An 18,627-nucleotide genomic window follows, 5' to 3' on the forward strand; every position below is an offset into this window, starting at 1 on the left:
AAGTTTAATGTAGTAACTGTTGAATCATGATGTTGTAGTGACTCTACCCCCCAAGCTGTCTTTTCTTCACCTAAAACAATGAGATAAGATCAGCCTTGCTGATACAGTTTTTCATGCGATTACAAACAAATTTTCACATGCCATTAGCTTTTAATTCAATAGGAAGAGAAATAAGGGCTGAGCTCTTTATTCTATCCTTCCAATTTTCCTGTCTTAGGCTTCAGAAAGCAGAGAGAGGTACATGGGAGCTGCAGACTGTAGTTCTAGGCTGTGACCTTCATTAGCTCAGGTGGAGAAGGCCCGTAAAATATAGTCTCAGACTGCAGCTCTGTAGTGACCAGTGTTTCTGGTTTTGTGCAAAGGGTAGCCCAGCCTGGAAAACAACTTAAGAATCTGAAGAACCAGTTTTCTGCCCTGGAGAGATAATTATGACCAGAGATAGTCACGCAGTCCAGACAGGGAGTAAAAGGCATATTTTGACCTTCATTGATTAATTATACTTTTTCATTTCTTTGTTTGTTTTCTGGCTTTTGTAAAGAGGTTAAGGAATAAGTGTTGTTAGGGTACTCCCAACAATAAGTCTTCTTAGGGCTCAACAGTAGAAAACATTGTCCTAAGTGCTTTAAGTTCTAGATAAGAAAACAAAAATTGCTACACAGTGTGAAACAACCTCACTTCTTACTGAAAGAAAAGAGATGATCCAGTAACAGGGATTACCTCATAGTAGTGAATTTTCAGATTATGATGTTTATGTTTAAACACTATCACTTCTTTTTCTGGAAGCATTAAGTTAATTTTGTTCTAAATTTAAGAACTATCTTCTTTTCAACCAGCTTCAAGATTAAGCTAGATGAGGCACTTAGAATGCTGTTCTACTCTTACAGACAGTAGATGAGTATATGTGTAGGAAAGGCATGATGAATATGATAGGTGAGTGATATTATTGCACTGTGACAAAGTTCAAGATCTTCCAAGTGCAAATAAAGGAGAATAGGTTACAAGTTTCCCTAGATCTCATGTGTTACATCCTGATCCTTCCACTCTAAATTAATCCATATGTATTTTTTTTTGTTAAAAGCTAAGAAATGTACCCTGGTAATCAAATAACAGCATCTTAAAATTGACATATGTTATTAGTAGGCCAAAGATTTACTAGGTTATGCTATGAAGTAGTTCTCACTTAGCGAGTCGTTTGCGTTCTACTACATAAGGAGAATCAGAAAGTAAAGAGAAGCACTGGTTTTCAACTGCTATCAGATTCCCAGCAGATATTTTACCATTGGTTCTACTCAGATGCATTAAGGGCAAAGAAATAAAGCCTTGGGTCCCAGCTTCTTTGCCAGCTTTCCTGCTGAACCTGACTTCTTATAGTTCTCATTTTTCTAATGGTATTTCACAACTTTATTGCTGTGGACGGAGGGAGAGAAGTGAGCAACTAGGTAGCAACAGCAGGAGTATTCAGAGCAAATAACATTTGAATAAATAGGGGAAATGCAGGTAGACTAAGAGACGCCATCTTAGAGATTCTGTCTGGGGAGTTTTTTGATGAGAATACATGGATAGCTGTCATAGTAAGAAAGCAAATCAACTGATAGTCCAAGTGCAAAGTTGTGCATCTGGGTTAGGGCAATCTTAAGCTCACATGTAGTTTGGGCAGAGAATGGCTTGAGAGCCACTGTGAAGAGAAGGATTTGGGAGTGCTGATTGATGAGAGAATCAACATGAGCCAGCAATGTGTGCTTGCAGCCCAGAAGGCCAGCCATATCCTGGGTTGCATCAAGTGAAGCAGGTTAGAGGAGGTGATTCTGCCCCTCTGCTCTCGTGAGACCCCACGTGGAGTACTTGCGTCCACTTCTGGAGCCCCCATGACAAGAAGGATATGGAGTTGTTGGAACAGGTCCAGTAAAGGGCCATGAAGATGATCAGGTGGCTGGAGCACTTTCCCTACAAGGACTGGCTGAGGGAGTTGAGGCTCTTCAGCCTGGAGAAGAAAAGGCTCCAAGGAGACATTATAGCAGCCTTCCAGTACCTGAAGGGGGCTACAGGAAAGCTGGAGAGGGACTTCTTATAAGGGCAGGTAGTGATAGGATGAGGGGAAATGGGTTTAAACTGGAAGAGGATAGATTTAGACTAGATATTAGGAAGAAATTCTTTACTGTGAGAGTGGTGAGACACTGAAACAGTTTGCCAGGTGAGGTTGTGGATGCCCCATCCCTGGAAGCATTCAAGGCCAGGCTGGATGGAGCTTCGAGCAACCTGGTCTGGAGGGAGGTTTCCTTGCGTATAGCAGGGAGGTTGGAACTAGATGAGTCTTAAAGGTCACTTCCAACCCAAACCGTTCTATGATTCCGTGATTTTATGATAGCAGAAACCTTAAAAGATATTTAAAACTCTTTAAGTATTGAACGTATGAGAAATAAACATGAAATGGAAGTATAAGTGAAAAGGCAACTGCAAGGTATAAATTGAAACCTTTAACCATAACTGGCCAAAAGAACAGGATAACAATCAAAATAAAATGTTTAAGAAGTAGAATTTTTAAGAATATGTTAATAAAATGTGTAAAGTCTTTGGGGAACAGAAAGAATCTGATAAAGAAGATACATGAAGTGTGAAGAATTATCTTTGTCCATATTTAACCACTTCATCTTTTGCGCTTTGGAAAAAAAGCACCATTATTTTTTGTCACATTATTGAAACTGGTTAACAGTATTGTACTCAGGAAAATGTAGTCTAAGATGCTTGCATCATTTATTTTTACAAATTGATTGCTGTGGTTTGTTGTTTATAGTGCTGTCTTAAACAGATTATTCTGCAGATTATAGTTTTAAAAATCAGTAGTCAGAAAAATAAAGCTTCATTACAGTGAGATTCTAAATGGCTGTGATGTGGGAAGAAGGCTATTACATTTTCAATTCAGTCGTATGCTACAGGAGGATAACATGAGAAAATTTTCAGAAATCACTAGAAGACTTTATTTAGGTGCATGTATTCCTAAAAGTAACTTTGAAAATCTTGCTTTTATGATTCTACTCACAAAGTTGCCCTGAGAGCTGTACCCTGGGTGTGCAGTCAGTTCTGTGATTCAAGTAGCCCTTGTCATGAAAACAGCCCAGGCACCAGCCAAGAGGTCCAAAGTGCACCCAGATGTGAAAGCTGTCCTCCCCTAGCGGTCAGAGAAGGGCAGTTACATCTTGACCTTGAAGTCAGGCAGATAAACTTCCTCTCTTGAGGAAGTTTGCCTTCCAGTTTATGGTTTGATCAGAAGTATTATAGCAACCTGTCTTGTGACATGGTCACAATATTTAAACTCCACTTTTGATTACAAAATATTCAGAGCATTTATGTACTGTGTAAAATGATCTGGGATAGGAAGTACAAAATTAAATCTGACAGATTTCAGAAGAAGCCCAAAATCTCAAAATCCTGAGCTAAATAGATTATTTTCTGCTCGTGTTCCTTCTTTGAGAAGTACTCCCAACGCACTGGGATTGAGTCATATATCAGCACTGTCACTAATAGCAACATTTCCGAACCTGTTGCTTACTCAGTTTCAGAGTAGTTGTGCATGCAACTCTAAAACATTTTTCTTGTGGTGGGGAGCATTCTTGATGCTCCGGCTCCCTTCTCTTGACTTTTCTCATCTGTGTGTGTGTGATTGCAGGTCCATGGTCCCAGACCATTCAGGATGCTGGCGTGAATGAGCAGTGCAGCAACATCCTCAACAACAAGCGGTTTATGCTGGACATGCTGTATGCGCATAACAAAAAGCCCAAGGATGAAGAGGAGAAGGAGCTGGAGGCGAAGGAGGAAAAGAAGGAGACGGAGGAAAGCGAGGAGTCCCTCACTAGTCTAGCCAGTAGGATCTCTATCCTTCAGGCCACAAAGCAGGCCAAAGATGAAAGTGTCAAAAAGATGGAGATTGGAAACCTGGACAACCAAGGCAGCGTGAAAGCCTTTGCGGAAAAATTCAACAGTGGTGAGTTGGCCAAGGGGACAGCCTTGCCTGAAGATGAAATCAGTGAACAGGTCCCTGAGAAAACACCATCGCAGCCAAAGAAGGAATCTGACTACATTTGGGATCAACTCATGGCTAATCCTAGAGAACTTAAAATCAAAGACATGGATTTTACAGACTTGGGGGAGGAGGATGATGTAGATGTGTTGGACATGGATATGGGTCCTGGGGACTCCCTTGTTCCCCCTCCTCCACCTCCACCTTCTTTCCTGGGTTTGCCTCCTCCACCACCTCCCCCACTGTTTGGATGTCCGCCTCCACCTCCACCCTCTGCTAATTTATTGGCTCCTCCTCCGCTGTTCAGCACTCCTCAGGGTTTAGGGTCACCCCAGGTTTCTAGGGGTCAGCCAGCATTTATAAAGAAGAAGAAAACCATCCGTCTGTTTTGGAACGAGGTACGGCCATTTGAGTGGCAGTGTAAAAACAACAAACGCTGCAGAGAATTCCTGTGGTCGAAACTGGAACCCATTAAGGTGGACACTTCCAAACTGGAGCATCTCTTTGAGTCGAAGTCCAAGGAACTGCCTGTCACAAAGGTACAGCTCATATTCAGCTCACTCTTATTTTGCTATTGTATTGGTATTCATTTTGACTTAGATGTAGATGATTTATGCTGTTTATATGAAAACAGTGGAAATTACGGGATGTGTTTATAGCTTGGTCTATGACAGAAGATATTCCATAACCTGAAACTAGGAAATGAGACACAGTGGTGTCGGTGCCAAGCCTGTCCTCGTGTCTCAGGTTTATCAGTTCAGGGATATCACTTCAGGTGGGGAATACCAACAAACTATACATTGATGCAGTTGCAGGTTAGTGCCAAACCAGGTATTTGAATATGAAGTATTTTCTGTTACATTTATCTAAAGGTCAGAGCATGATGATTCATATCCGTATTTGACAGTTCTTCAGTTGGTAATATTTTCCTAATCATTGCATAGAAAGTTTAGAGTATCAGATTTGTTCTGCAGCAAAATGCCCACTCATGTACTTTATTGTGCAGGATTGCTTTATAAGCTAGACCAAGTTTACAGTTAACCTCTGCAGGATTTTGTGAGGAAGGGGGATTTTACTATTTTATTAAAAAATAGTGGTAAACAGGCACATTTAAAATCCTTAATTTGGACAGTAGGGCTATCCAAATTTTAGGACAGAAGCTGGTGCAGGAAATATCTCAACAGCTAGGATCTCCTGATACTTAGGACCATTGTTACGAAATAAATTCATGAAAGCTGTTTTCACGGCTGTTTAACGTTGAACTTGACAACACAAAAAAGTCCCTTATATTTACATTCAGTAGGAATTAGTTTTCAGTTGAAACATTTGTTTTTCATGGCTTCATAAACTCACTTTTAATCAGAGCAGTTAATATCAGGAAAACGACTTTCCTCTTCAGTTAAAATGCTAGTGAAATACACCCATCTCTCTTTGTTAAAATAAATAAATAACTTGCTTGTATATTTTATAGTGACATAAAAATAACTTGAATATTTAATCTCTCCTTGGCTAACTAAAGTTGTATTTCATGTGTCGTAAGTATTATTGGCTTTTCTTAATGTGGTGAGGCTACCCAGTCTCATGTTCCTTGCCCAAATTATTAACTCAAAATTTTCCGACCACCATTTGACCAATCTAGCGCCTCTTTAAGTACGTGGCAAAGAATAGGAGCATGAATATATGACTCACCTACATCTTATATATCACTGTTCTAAATTGAACTTTTTGTGATGCAAAAACAATTTTCGTATATGCATTGCTTATAACTTCAAAATGTGTGGCATAGCACCTTAAGAACAAATTCAGCTGATAGTTCATTTGGCAGATATTGAGATTCATTTCTTTCTCTCATTCCTTTTCTGGTGAGGAAGGAATGTTGGTGACATGGTAGCGTGTTACTTCTCATCTCTCTCTCTGTAAATACAAATCTGCCACAGATGGTTCATAGATGGAAAGAATGAGAACGTTTTCTTAGATCGATGAAGCATTTAATTCCTTGAATTTAATGTGGAATTATGACATATTTGCCTTTTCCAAACTTTAGTTGTGTGCTAAATGCCAATATTTTAATGGATTTGTCTGGTCGATTCTTAGATTCTATTCTCACCTGAATTTTGATAAAACGTTGAATTGTTGGACTGTGGACTTGTTTACTTCTCCAGTCGTTTGTCAGTTACGTTCCCAAACAACTTCTGGGCATTCCCCCCCGCCATATGCATTCTTCCCAAACCTGCCTGGGCTGCCTGATGTTTTGGCACAGCTTTTGGCTCCTAACTGAAAGATGAGTGAGCAAGTTTCTTTGAAATCAGTGCAAGTCTGAGGAATGATTTAGGTGACTGCTTTCCTCTTGGACACTAATACTGCTCTCTGCGTGAGACATTATACTTTTGGCTTGCTTTCCATCCCATCCTGTAACACAGACATAGCATATCATTGTCTCGGTACAGAAAACAATAATGACTGAAAATTATCATACTGAAGCTCCACACCAGCTTCTGAGAGTCTTGCGTATTTTTGGTGAATACCAGCAAATCTTGCAGGGCATGAGATGGTCCGTAGATCAAGTGAGAGTGGGAATAATTAAGCAGACCGCTGAATCCATAGAGGACTTGAGGTTTGGTATGAAGATTGCACTCAAATTAGGATAACTCTCGCTTTTTCCAGACTCCTTGGTTTATTTCCAGGAAGTACATTCCCCGTTGTGTCTAGTTTCTCATGTCCAATGGCTGCAATCCAAAACAGGTTTATTCTATAATATTGTAAAGTCTGACTCACAGCTCAGTTGGTTCAGCTAAAAAAAAAAAAAAAAAAAAAAAAAAAGAGCACTGAGCAACAAATCAAAAGTCAGACCTCCAGATTTCATAGCAGTAGATGCAAGCAGGTGCATGGAAAAGGAATAGTCCAGAAGGATAAGAGAAGCAAAGCCAGAGCGTGTTGGAGTGGGGGTTGGGGGTCTTTGGCTCTCTCCTGTGCGTATGATTTTATCCAGCTGTAACCAATTTTACTCCAGTTTCTAATCCTTCACTGTGATTTCCACAACACACAGCTATAAACAGCTACTTCCTGGCTTATGAGAAGTTTTTCATTAAACACAATAGACTGCAATAAAATAAAATGGATTTTAAATTGTAGGATATAATAGAGGAATTTAAGATAGAGAGGTGGTTCTTGATTTTAGGAAAATGTATTCTGCTTTGGGCAGTATGTACATTGATTATAGTTGGTGGAGCAGTTTTTTATTGCAGAATGCCTATTTTCTGAATTGGACGACCACAACATTTTATTAGTGGACAGAAGGAGTGATCAGGTACCCCTCCAAAAAAGCCTAGAATTTCTTTCCTTCACATACTGCCAAACAAAGCAGGTATTTTGGCAAAGTACATCAAAGTGTTAATTTTTCTGTGACAAGAAATTCAGTAGTTGCATACACTACTGAATCAAAAGTTACTGCCCAACCCTTCTGAAATCTGTGTGGTTCTGCAAGTCATTGAAAAGTATTATTTTGTTGATTCATCTATACCCAGTGGGAGTATCAGTCATCATCATCATGTGCCCACAGGCACAAAAGCAAGCAGGAGTGAAAAATTAAAGAACTTATTTTCACATATGCATGTGTGTATTTGCTTAGATACATACTCTTAGTAAAAATAGTTGTTGTAAGGTGAATAAATGCTAAGTCTTGTCATAAATGTGGAACAACATTTCTGAAAAAGATAATCTGTTTGATATCTTTAGCAAAGTAAGTGGCAGCTGAATAATTCCTTTTCAAATCCCCAGTGTTAAATCCTTGCTAGTTAAGATAGAAACAAAAATAAATTGCCATCTTGTTATTAAGGGATTTCCCAAGTTTTTCTGTACTACTATGCACATAGTTCTACAAGTTTAAACAGAAGAGATATTTCTATCTTGATGCTCTTATATAAAATTGAGCACTGAAAAAGTGATAGAAATTCTTATGTATGCTTAATTAAAGCAGATAGATAGTTTTTCGACTACATGCTCACCAAACCAAAGGTCACCTTCTGTGAGACTGCTGGTGTTTTTGAATAACCTATCTTGTCTGCCAGGCCTTCAGTAAAAGGCAACAGCATCTGGCCAGTTAGCTCTTATAAAAGTCTAAATTCGCTGCAGTTCTTGGTACGTTGTAGGAATGATTCCACCACCTGATTTATATTCCATAATACAGTAACCAGCAGCTCAAGGCTATGTATTGGCACTTTGAGATGTGAAATCAAGTGCACTAATGAACTAATAAAACACATTCTGAAATCACTTAATATTACAGCAGAAATTGGTAGCTGTAACTCGTTGTAGTACTTAGGCACTTACATCTGTGTGATTTAATTGCAGACCAAAAGAATTCTTTTCCTAGTATTAGGATAATAAAGTTCGAAGTAGTAAAATCTTTTTTCTTTTCTTCATCCTTTTGTTCATTCTGAAGGGATTTCTTTGTAACCTAGCCTTCATCCCTAGAAGGGATATAAAATCTCATCTGCCACTGTTTTTGTAAAGAATTACTCCAGATTTTCATACTCAACATGCAGCTGTAGCTCTGGAAAATACCTCTCCTGCTTATGTCCCCAGTAGAGCTCATCTGTCTCTCCTAACTCATTGCTGAGGAGGGATCGCAGTCATCCCAGCAGTTGGCATGAGATGTCCCACAAATTAATATGTCTCTCTTGACAAACTTAGGAACCTAAACACAGAGCTGCAGATCTGTGGCTTACTTACCCATACCGCATGTGAGAAGCCTAAATTTAACTCCTTTCCCCCAGCCTCTTCCCTTCTGCAAGGATTCTTCAGAGTGATTCTGTGCTGCAAAAATGGCGGTGTAAATACAGAGGAGCGCAGTACAGACTAAGAGGAAGCAGGCTGTGGTGAACACCACTTGTTTTTATGTGGTCTTGGCCACTAAGTGTGGTCCCAAGAAAGCAATTAATGGCCCAGAAAGTAAAAACGACTGCTTTAAAGGAAAAGTGCTATCTCAGATCACTCAGTCAGCTTGCTTAGAGAAAGAGGTCTTATACTTAAAAAAGGAAAGGTTCAAGGAGGGCTCAGAGATGCTTTTAAGCTGTTGACAGAAGAAGAGTTCTAGCAGAATAAAATGTCATCACAGCTCTCCTAAAATTTATCCTGTTTGTTCTAAAAGTGCCATTTCTTTATATGTTTTTTTTTTTTAAAGCAGTAACATCCCATTGCATGGTCACATCTCTGCCATCTGTGCTGTGCTGAAACATGTCTGTACTTGCTTGCTTCACTGTGCTGGTCTTTTCCCTACATTGCAGTGCTTGGCAGCATCCCTCAACCCATCTCTCATAGAGGAAAGGAAGGGAGAGAACAGAACACTTGCTTCCAAACTGTGTGTGTTGAGGGAGAGGAAAAATTATGTAAGAAGGTGGATTGTGCAGTATGCTCTCATCCTCTCTCTCTCTCAATACCCTCATATACTATGAGCAGACCCCTTGTAGCAACTTGACACATGATATATTCAGTTGCCAAAGAGGCACCTTTTTGCACAGTGCGATGAGAGATTAAAAGGTGTGCTGTGACACGAAAGTAAAGACAACATTCAGCACTGTGTTTTGTCATAAATGGTTTGTAAGTCACTGTGCATAGTGAGTATGTGTTTTATCATTAGAAGAATAGGGACAGGGAGGAAAAAAAATCACATTAATTTCAAGAATGAAGTGTAATGCTTGTTATTAGTTCTTTGGGTTTTTGTCCTTGCTGTCATTTAAAATACTGTCATTTTTACTGGAGGTAAGCCTGAAATACCATAAGCTGTAAGGTAGAATATTCTTCCTTGTGCCAGAGGGAGAGCAGGCACCCTGATGTCTCCACGAAGGCCTCTCCAGCTCCTTATCTTGTGTCCCATGTGGAGAGGCTCTGCAAGTCAGCAGAAACCACCCTGCCCCAGCTGGGCCACCTGGGTGTCAGAGGTTCAGTGGCTGCTCCAGGTTCATGCAGCCCCAGAGGCCTGGAGCCCTTCAGGCAGCCCTGCCCTGGGCATCCCCAGGCTCCAGCAGTTCCCAAAGCACAGGGAGAACCCTTAGCTCATGGGACAGCCTCTGGCCTTTGTCAGGCTGGCTGTTTCCCAAGGCTGATAACCTGTGTGTCTTGTGCTCGTCTTCTTTGGTCGGTATCTGAGTCAGCTTTTATTAGTGGTTAAAAAGGATTTGCACTCACTGTCAGCATCCTTGCACAGGGGGAGTCTTTGGTGAAAGGAGTGACTTTAACAAACAGACTGGAGGGGTAATTTTCTTCTTGTTCTCTTCTTGATCAAGAAAACTGCTGCAGATGGGAAGCGACAGGAGATCATTGTATTGGACTCAAAACGAAGCAATGCTATTAATATTGGCTTGACTGTGCTACCCCCTCCACGAACTATCAAGACTGCTATTCTGAATTTCGATGAATATGCCTTAAACAAGGAAGGAATAGAGGTAAGGAGCAGTCAGTGTCTTCACGTCTGTGTTTTTGATGTTTTATTGTATTCAGTATTACATATGGTATGGGCCAAATAGTTAATGGAAGAGAGAAAAGATTATATATTACATCATTACGGAGCCGAGTCTTGTTAAATCAGTGCAGTGTACTTAAGCAGATATTGGCCACTTGAAGTTGGGAATGGTAAATGCGGATTTCTCTGCTTTGTTTGTATCTAAGCTTGAATAACAATTGTGTTAATTCCTATTGAGATTTTCAGAGGATTGCCCATTATTCTGAAGCTCAGTTTCTTATTATCTTTATTAAAGCTATTAAACTTGTAAACAGAGCTGATTCTGCATGCATACATTGAAAAGGTATCTGATGCTGAGCACTCATTAAGCAGCAAAGAATAGACAGTGATTTTCTAAAGCTGATGCAACCAGTGCAGTTTAGTAAAGTTCATGCCCAGCTAGCTGTTGGAATCATTCTAGATTATGTATCTAATGGAAAACAAATACAGTGACTAGTTCTGCTCAAAATAGCATTTCGATATTACTGTTGTTTGAGGAAAAGCAGTTGGTATAAAGATGATGTAATTTTTACCGTTACATGTTAGACTTAGCAGATATTCTTACCAAGATCCAGGATGAGGTCTGCTCATTATTCTTTTATCAAAATATTTTTCTTCTGTGGAGTGTAAAAGAAGCCTGCTGCTCCCCTTTGTTTGTTGTTTTGCATTTTATTTTGTTGTGGTTGTATTCATTTCAAATATTTTTTTTAATAAGCCTGTATCATCTAATATGAGTAATCTGCACAACTGCAAATTTCAACCAGTGGTTGAAGTGCATAGGTCTTGTATTGGTTCATAGTTACCTTTTAGTGGTTTGGCCCCCTTTATACCTTCTCTGTGCTAACTACAGAAGAAAATGATAAAAGCTGGATAGAATGGAAGTGGAGCTGCCAACAGTTTCATACAAAAGAAATACTTAAGACCAAATATTATCCTAACTAGAAGGCGTGGCCTGTTACATTCCTACTAGAATATGATTTCTTCTCAAAGCTACATTATTTGCTGTATGCCTACCTTACTGATATTTTGTAGGTGATAAACCAGACTTAAAAATTGATTTTCGTGATCAACAAAAGTTGCTTTTTATCCCAGTCGGTTAGATTTCGATCTTTGGGGCAATTATGGCTACCACGAGTTTCACAGTGGCCAGTTACATGCCCAACTCCATGTGTCCACCACTATACTTTGCAGTACTGAATGTTCCAGATCAGAAAGAAGCATCCCTCCAGCCAAATCCAACTCTCATACCACCAAGACCTCAATTTGCAGAAAGTATATACAAAGAAAGTCCTGCATAAAAAGGCTGATAGAGCATCATCCTTTGAATTGCTACCTTACTTGGTTTGCTCAACAGAAGCTCAGCTGCTCTGCTCACCTCCCAATGCCACCATTTGTAGCTGATGTGCCCATCTGCCAACCACCTGCAGTGTCCACAATTGGGAGTGCCTTGTACCACCATGCCCTTATTTGGGTAGCCTTTTCATTAGCTGCCAGAAACCCGTAATTTAATTTAAAATATATATAATAAATGCATGCAGCTTTAAATATAAGATTTCAGAAACCAGAAAATGCTGCATTGTTAATATACCTGCCCAGTGCTAAAGAAAATAGAATTTCTGAGTGTTCTGAGTGTCCACAGCTTGAAGCTGAAGGATGTGAGTAATCCTGATGTGATCATTTAGGTATTTAAAACTGAGAGAAAGGATAAATAGACCTGACTCCGGATACTTTCTGTGTTGAGGGATGAAGCCTTCATTAGTTGGGAAGGTTGGTGTTCATGGAGGAAAAAAAAAATTTTCTTGTAAATGCGGAGTTCCATTTTGATTTATGGTTTGTCAAGTTAAATGGCACAATGAATTCAGATTCCATTCCGCACAATTTACAGATTTTTCTTATAGCACATCGTTGCAGAGTCAGAGAGACATGTAGCAAAATAGAGAGCTGGATTGAGCTATGTAGATTTAGACAAGAGGTACAAGAAGAGGCACAGAATTGCATCATCTTGAATCCTGCTGTTCTCAGTAGTGCCCTTCGCAGTTTCCTGTACTGCTCCTTTGACCAACAGTGTGGATTAACTTTGTTAACCTCTTTTCCCGTTTTTATCTGTTCATTGACTTTAGTATTAGAGTTAGTTTGAAAGGAACAGAAGATGTATATTTTAGATGTTTCGTATTTTAGACCATGTGTTTGAAGTGCTTAGGTATCCCTGATAATGGAGATGTGGTCTTAGAAAGACAGATGTAGTCAGTTCAGTACGCAGAGGAGGCACTGTAGGGAAACATGCTTTCAAAGGAAGGCACAATGTGTGTCTATGAGCACATGTCAATCCAGCTAAACAATTTTGTTTTGCCATCTTACATTTGCCAAAGTGGTTGTGCTTTCCTTTCTTTGAAAACTTGGCATCCATTGTGTTCAAACAACTTGGAACTCAGCTGCAAACAAAGAACTGCCTGCTTAGCATGGACGAAGGCTCCCTCAGAGTTAAGCAAAAAGGCAAGTTTAAAATCCTGGCATGTAATTTTACTTCAAGAATAGTCCACCAGACCAGTCCTTGCTGTTGTCTTCAGTAAAGGGAGCAAGTAGGTCTATGTGCTACTCAGGGAACGAGACTAAAAATCAAATTATACCAAACAATATAATTAATTTAGCCAAGTAAAATGGGGGTAATGCTGTGAGGAAATTAAGATTGTATGCCTTGTTTTTTCCAATGTAGCTTTGTGATACTGTGTATTACATGGATGGGCAGTGCTTTTAGTAAAACTTGAAATGAAAAAGCTAAGTCCTCTATAACCAAGCAGTTAAGTATTTTGAAGGCCATGTGTTTGGAATGATTACATAGCCCTGAGATGTAAAAAGAGATAAGAAATGAGAGCTTACTGTTACAAAGGCAGATGGTGACATTTATAAACAAACAAAATCCACAAAAGTTGGTTTTCAGAAATGATCAAAGTATTTAAATTTGTTCTAATAGTTGCCACCTCAGTATGTTGGCTTTTGCAGTTTCCAATTGGGTTAGCTAATACTTTGTGAAAGACTGGTGGGGTATTTCAAACTATGCTAGCTTGCTTGACCTGGAAAAACGCCTTTTTTCACAAGTCTGGACAGAACACAGAATTGAATAAACAGTACTTTGTTGGCTGTACTCTAGCAGTCTGCATATCACTGCCTTAACAAGTTTCAGGCTTTTTTTAATGGGAAAAAAGCTACCCTTTCACTCCTTGGAGAAAACAAAAATACTTTCTATGGCTTCTGTGAACAGCAATTGCATGTTGATGTATTTCATTAGAGAGCTGAAGAAGTGGAGCAATCTGACAAAAACCATGGCTGTCAGTTTCTGATTTATAGAGATCATTGTAAAGCATTTTAGATATAGTCCCTTTTCTGAAGTGGATCCTTTTTTTAAAAAGTTCATATAAAAATTAGTGTAGGAAGCCTCATTTACTATGGTGTCATGAGCTCCACATTCTTTTAGATTTTCTATTCTATTCCTTTGTACACATATACATTTGTTTTCTCCAGGTAATGAGTATAGAATATAATCAATGATGAATATAAAACACTGATGTGTCTCATTAGTAGATGCCTGAAAAAATGAAGATGAGAGCTTTTTTGAATCTGAATCTATTGTTGAGACTTGTCAAATATCAGATAACGTGTATTTGGTTATGTAGCTTATGAACAGATGGGCCTTTAGCCACAAAAAGCTTAGGGCACAATAACAACCAGATATTTCATTTCCTAATTTTTTTAGGTTACTGTTTGACTAAAATCACATGTGAACATTGAGCTACTCTTGCAACCTCATCAACAATGAGAAGCCCCATAACTGTTGGAAAAGATAACTTAAGCACCTCATTTCTGGAGAGGCTGTTAACAGTTTCTGATTAGGTACTTCCTCACAGCCCTTTTTTTTTTTTTCCCTTCAGCAAAATGTGAGTCTGTCTTCCTAATGATTGCAGGCAGCTTGTGCTCTGAACCCCCTCTGAGGTGCCCACTTCCTCCTGAACGCCTGAGGGAGAAAGGCCTGAGCCTTCCATGGCTTTCACCCTCAGAGCCTTGTAAGGCCTTCCTCTGAGAAGTTTTTGGAAATCGTACAATAGGAGGGCAGAGTCCGGGAAATAGCTAGTTTGATCCTTTCACTAAAAGTTCAAGGAGAAAAATAATTAGGATTGATGATCTAAAGTGAATGAGATCCCCCCTCCCCCTCCTTTTTTTTTTCTTCATATAAAGATTTGTGTACTGTTTTTCCTCAGAATTTTAGTCTTTGACCCAAGCAATTTTTATGAGAGTGCCTGCAGATGAAATATGTGTGTGATACAATGTTGTGTCATGTTATGGGAGGATATGAGTGTAGGGTTTGCCGATAACCAGTCTTCTTTTAACCTGCCAGGAGACTATCATGCTGGGGAGAGCATTATGAACTGATCATTGGATTCAAATGTATTTATGATTTAATGGTCATATTAGGTGCCAGTAACTTCTTCCCTATTGAGTTTTTATTCTCTTTTTATTGTCAGTGATGTTTAAAAAAATGGTAAGAAAAATAATAAGAAACTGGCAGGTGTTTTTGGAACTGAACAAATGGTTCAAGTTAGTCATAGAGTGGAAATCAGAAATAAGAGCGTGTTCCTACTTGCTCAGGATCACACCAAGGATGCCAACCAGCAGGGTAAGAATTGTTTGCCTGAACAGACTAAAAGCTCTGGGGAGTAAATAGCTGCTGTGGGGGTGGTTGCACTGCAGATGGTATGAGTCCTGCCAGCACATGGATACAGCTCTGATGCTGTCAAGGCAATGCTTGCAGCAGCAGGAATAATTCTTGTCATCTGGAACTATATGTACAGGCTCTTTTGCTTGGCATTCCCTTTTTCACATACTGCAATGTACAGCCCAGCAGACTCGCAGTATTTGGGTTCAGATTTTTATCAGCTCCATCTGGCTCATGGTGCTTGCATGAAGCACGAGGAGGAGGAGAGTCCCTTTGGAAGTAAAGCTTACTGTTTCGTTGCCCATTTAGAAATGCCCAAAAGCAATGCAAAATCTCTGGAGTATGGGCCCTGCACCACCACAAAATACTTGTGGGATCCCTGGGTAGCTGCCAAAAGCCCTAGTTATTTGTAGGAGGCAATTGAGAATACTGCTGAAGTGTTAGCCTTCAAAAATGCATGAGAAGCATTTTTACATCCATCACATGGCTACTGCTAAACTCACCATGTAGGGATGTTCCTGTGATCCTATTTGTAATTTTTCCTGGTTTACTCAGAGAAGCGTTAGCTTCTTGTTATTGTTTAAGAGATATTTTTTCAAAAGTCCTCCTTGAGAAAAAAAAAAAAATCTTTTTGTGAGCTTAAGGCTCAGTCTCTCTTCTGTGAACTTTTTAAAATGATACTGGCTGAGTGCTGAGAAACGTTGTAAAGCAGCTAGTTGAAATCTCTACTTTGATGTTGTCACCTTAGTTACAGAGTTTAGCATCTGTGGGTGGATAGATAGAACATCAACACAAATACTATCAATTCTGAGCAGAACATTTTCCAAATAACTATTGACAAGGGAAGGAAAAGTACTGAGGGGTATTCCTCCTCTTCTTTTTTTCATTGGGATAAGAATTGATTGAAAGTTTTTGTTTGTCATTAAGTAGAAGCTCCAGTCTTTTAACATTTATGATTCCTTTAGTCATTGGTGAGAGCCAGGGCATCTTATTGCAGCATTCAAGCTGCAATTTTTCTCTCTTAATGTGAATGGCAATGTCAATAGGAAGAACTGCTTCTCTATTTATATTTATGGAAGCCTGCATATGAAGATGATCAGCAATAAGTCCCAGTTCAACAGACTGAAAATTGCTTGCTTCCCCCTTATTAACATTATTTGCTTGCTTAACCCTTGTACTCTGCCTGACTGAGCAGGAAAATCCCTTGTTATCCACACTTAGGTGCAGCCCTGTACAAGGAGCTAAATGAATTAATGGTACTAATAAGGGACTGTTGTGGTAATTTAATAAATTGGCTTTCATAAAAACATGGAATGGCTTAGGTTGGAAGGAACCTTAAAATCCATCCATTTTCAATTTTCTGCCATAGCCAGGGCTACTACATACCAAGTCAGGCTGCCCAGGGCCCAATCCAGCCTGGGCTTGAACACTTCCAGGGATGAGGATCACAATTTTCCAGTGCCTCACCATGTTCCGAGTAAAGAATTTCTTCCTAACATCTAACGTAAATTTCCTCTCTTTTTGTTTAAAGCCATTCCCCCTTGTCGTATTACTATCAGACTGTGTAAAAAGTTGGTCCCTCTCCTGCTTATGTGCTCCCTTCAAGTACTGGAAAGTCACAGTGAGGTCTCCTCGGAGCTTTCTCTTCTCTAAGCTAAACAAGCCTTACTTCTCTTTGTAAGAGAGGTGCTCGAGCTCTCTGATCATCTTTGTGGCCCTTCTCTGGACCTGAACTGGACTGGCTTTGTCCAGAAAACTGTCTTTTGTCTCACAAATCCATACTTTGAATTGGCAGGTCTGGTAGCTCTTTGGCGGTAGTTTTATTATTCTTTCCTTACCTGCAAAGCAGCCTTTTATCATTATAGAAAGCTACAGCAAAAACATCATTCCTCTGATGAATAAACATAAGTTGTGTTGAAAGCCTACTGATTTGTTTTAATAAGGCACTGATCAATAGGGCAAAGGCCTCACTTATCTGATGCCTTTATGTGGTTTTGCTTCTCTTTTTCATTTTGAAATGCATTTATTATTTTATAAAATAAAAAATAATACCTTTGGGAAAGGAAGCTGCCACATGTAAGCAAGCATGTAAAGTCCAGGAATTAAAGGGAAAATATAAATGTTTTGAGCCATGCTGGCAGCAGAAACTGGAAATACTGGCATCATTTTTTATCAGTATTTTGGACTTTAGAGATAAAAAAAAAAAAAAAAAAAAAGTGGCTGTAATCTGTACAGTTTATAACTATATTCTGTGAGTGACCCTTGGGAAGTTGTCCTCAGTCCAAGTGACATTTTTAGGAATGTCCTAATGTGTTGTAATCAATCAAAATAACCGAAATGAAAAACAGTAAGTGATAAGGAGAGCAAGGAACAGGCATTCCTGTTGTGCCATACAGTGTGTGTATCTTATTCATGCCATCTTCTCTGAGAACCAGCCTTTTTTCATCCTCTAGGCTTCCCTCCAAAAAACACAGTGTGCCACACTGCATATTGTTCAGTTGCACTGTATGAAACCTTTCTCCAGCTCGTATATGTCCTCTGATATTTTTTTATACCTATATATGCACTGGGAGATGGATAGGTGTTGAGGCTAAAAACATTTCATATATAATTTGCAGAAAGGTGCTCTGAAGATGTAAAACTGAGGAGATCTGTCCTGTCTAGTCTCCCTGTCTTCCTTCAGGGTTTAATTCCATTATGAATTATGTATGCTGAAAGGAGATTTTAAAAATGTATTTTAATATAGATGTATTTTTCAACAAGATAGTAGGCCTCATTTTTATTTCTTCTACAATGGTTCAGTGCTTGCTGAACTGTCAACTTCTGCCATTGACACTGAAAGAAGCTTGTGTCAAACCAAAACAACCCAGTGTCAAACAAGCTTGAATGACATCAAAATGAAGCTTATCAGTTTTTGCTGTGGATGTGTCTCGATACCACTATGCCCACCCCTTGTACACATATCAGCCCCTCCACTGATGATTGCCTTTTGTCTCCCTTTGCAGAAAATTTTGACTATGATCCCAACGGAGGAGGAGAAGCAGAAGATCCAGGAGGCACAGCTGGCGAACCCTGATGTCCCCCTGGGCAGCGCTGAACAATTCCTTCTCACCCTCTCTTCCATCAGTGAACTCTCTGCCAGGCTCCAGCTGTGGGCTTTCAAGTTGGACTATGAGATAGTGGAAAAGGTGAGACGAGCATGCAGAGGCCGAGGGAGACACTGTTCCAAGTCTTTGCTTAATCTTTCTCTGTCCTTGCTATATATTTTGACTCTGTATTTTGTGGAAATAGTTAATGAGTCACTTTTGTTTCAGTGGCTGACCAGGAAACAGCTGAAATGATCCTTCATAGTCTGTTCCTCCTATGAAAGAAAATTAGGGATTATGTCTTCCTTCCTTTAATTAG

The 18,627-nt window shown here is 39.5% G+C and overlaps 1 protein-coding gene across 13 annotated transcripts in view; it reads left to right on the forward strand.

The window, feature by feature from the left end:
• Nucleotides 1-18,627, forward strand: part of FHOD3 (formin homology 2 domain containing 3) — a 369,110-nt gene that overhangs the window by 305,694 nt on the left and 44,789 nt on the right. For all 13 annotated transcript variants that reach the window (XM_085220515.1, XM_085220513.1, XM_010708572.3 and 10 more), the window contains 3 exons: nt 3,665-4,554; nt 10,300-10,458; nt 18,228-18,410. In XM_085220515.1, the coding sequence (XP_085076641.1) occupies nt 3,665-4,554; nt 10,300-10,458; nt 18,228-18,410 (1,232 nt within the window). The remainder of the gene's footprint in view (nt 1-3,664; nt 4,555-10,299; nt 10,459-18,227; nt 18,411-18,627) is intronic.

This window comes from Meleagris gallopavo, chromosome 3 (assembly GCF_905368555.1).
Source record: "Meleagris gallopavo chromosome 3, MGAL_WU_HG_1.1, whole genome shotgun sequence".
Lineage (NCBI taxonomy): Eukaryota > Metazoa > Chordata > Aves > Galliformes > Phasianidae > Meleagris > Meleagris gallopavo.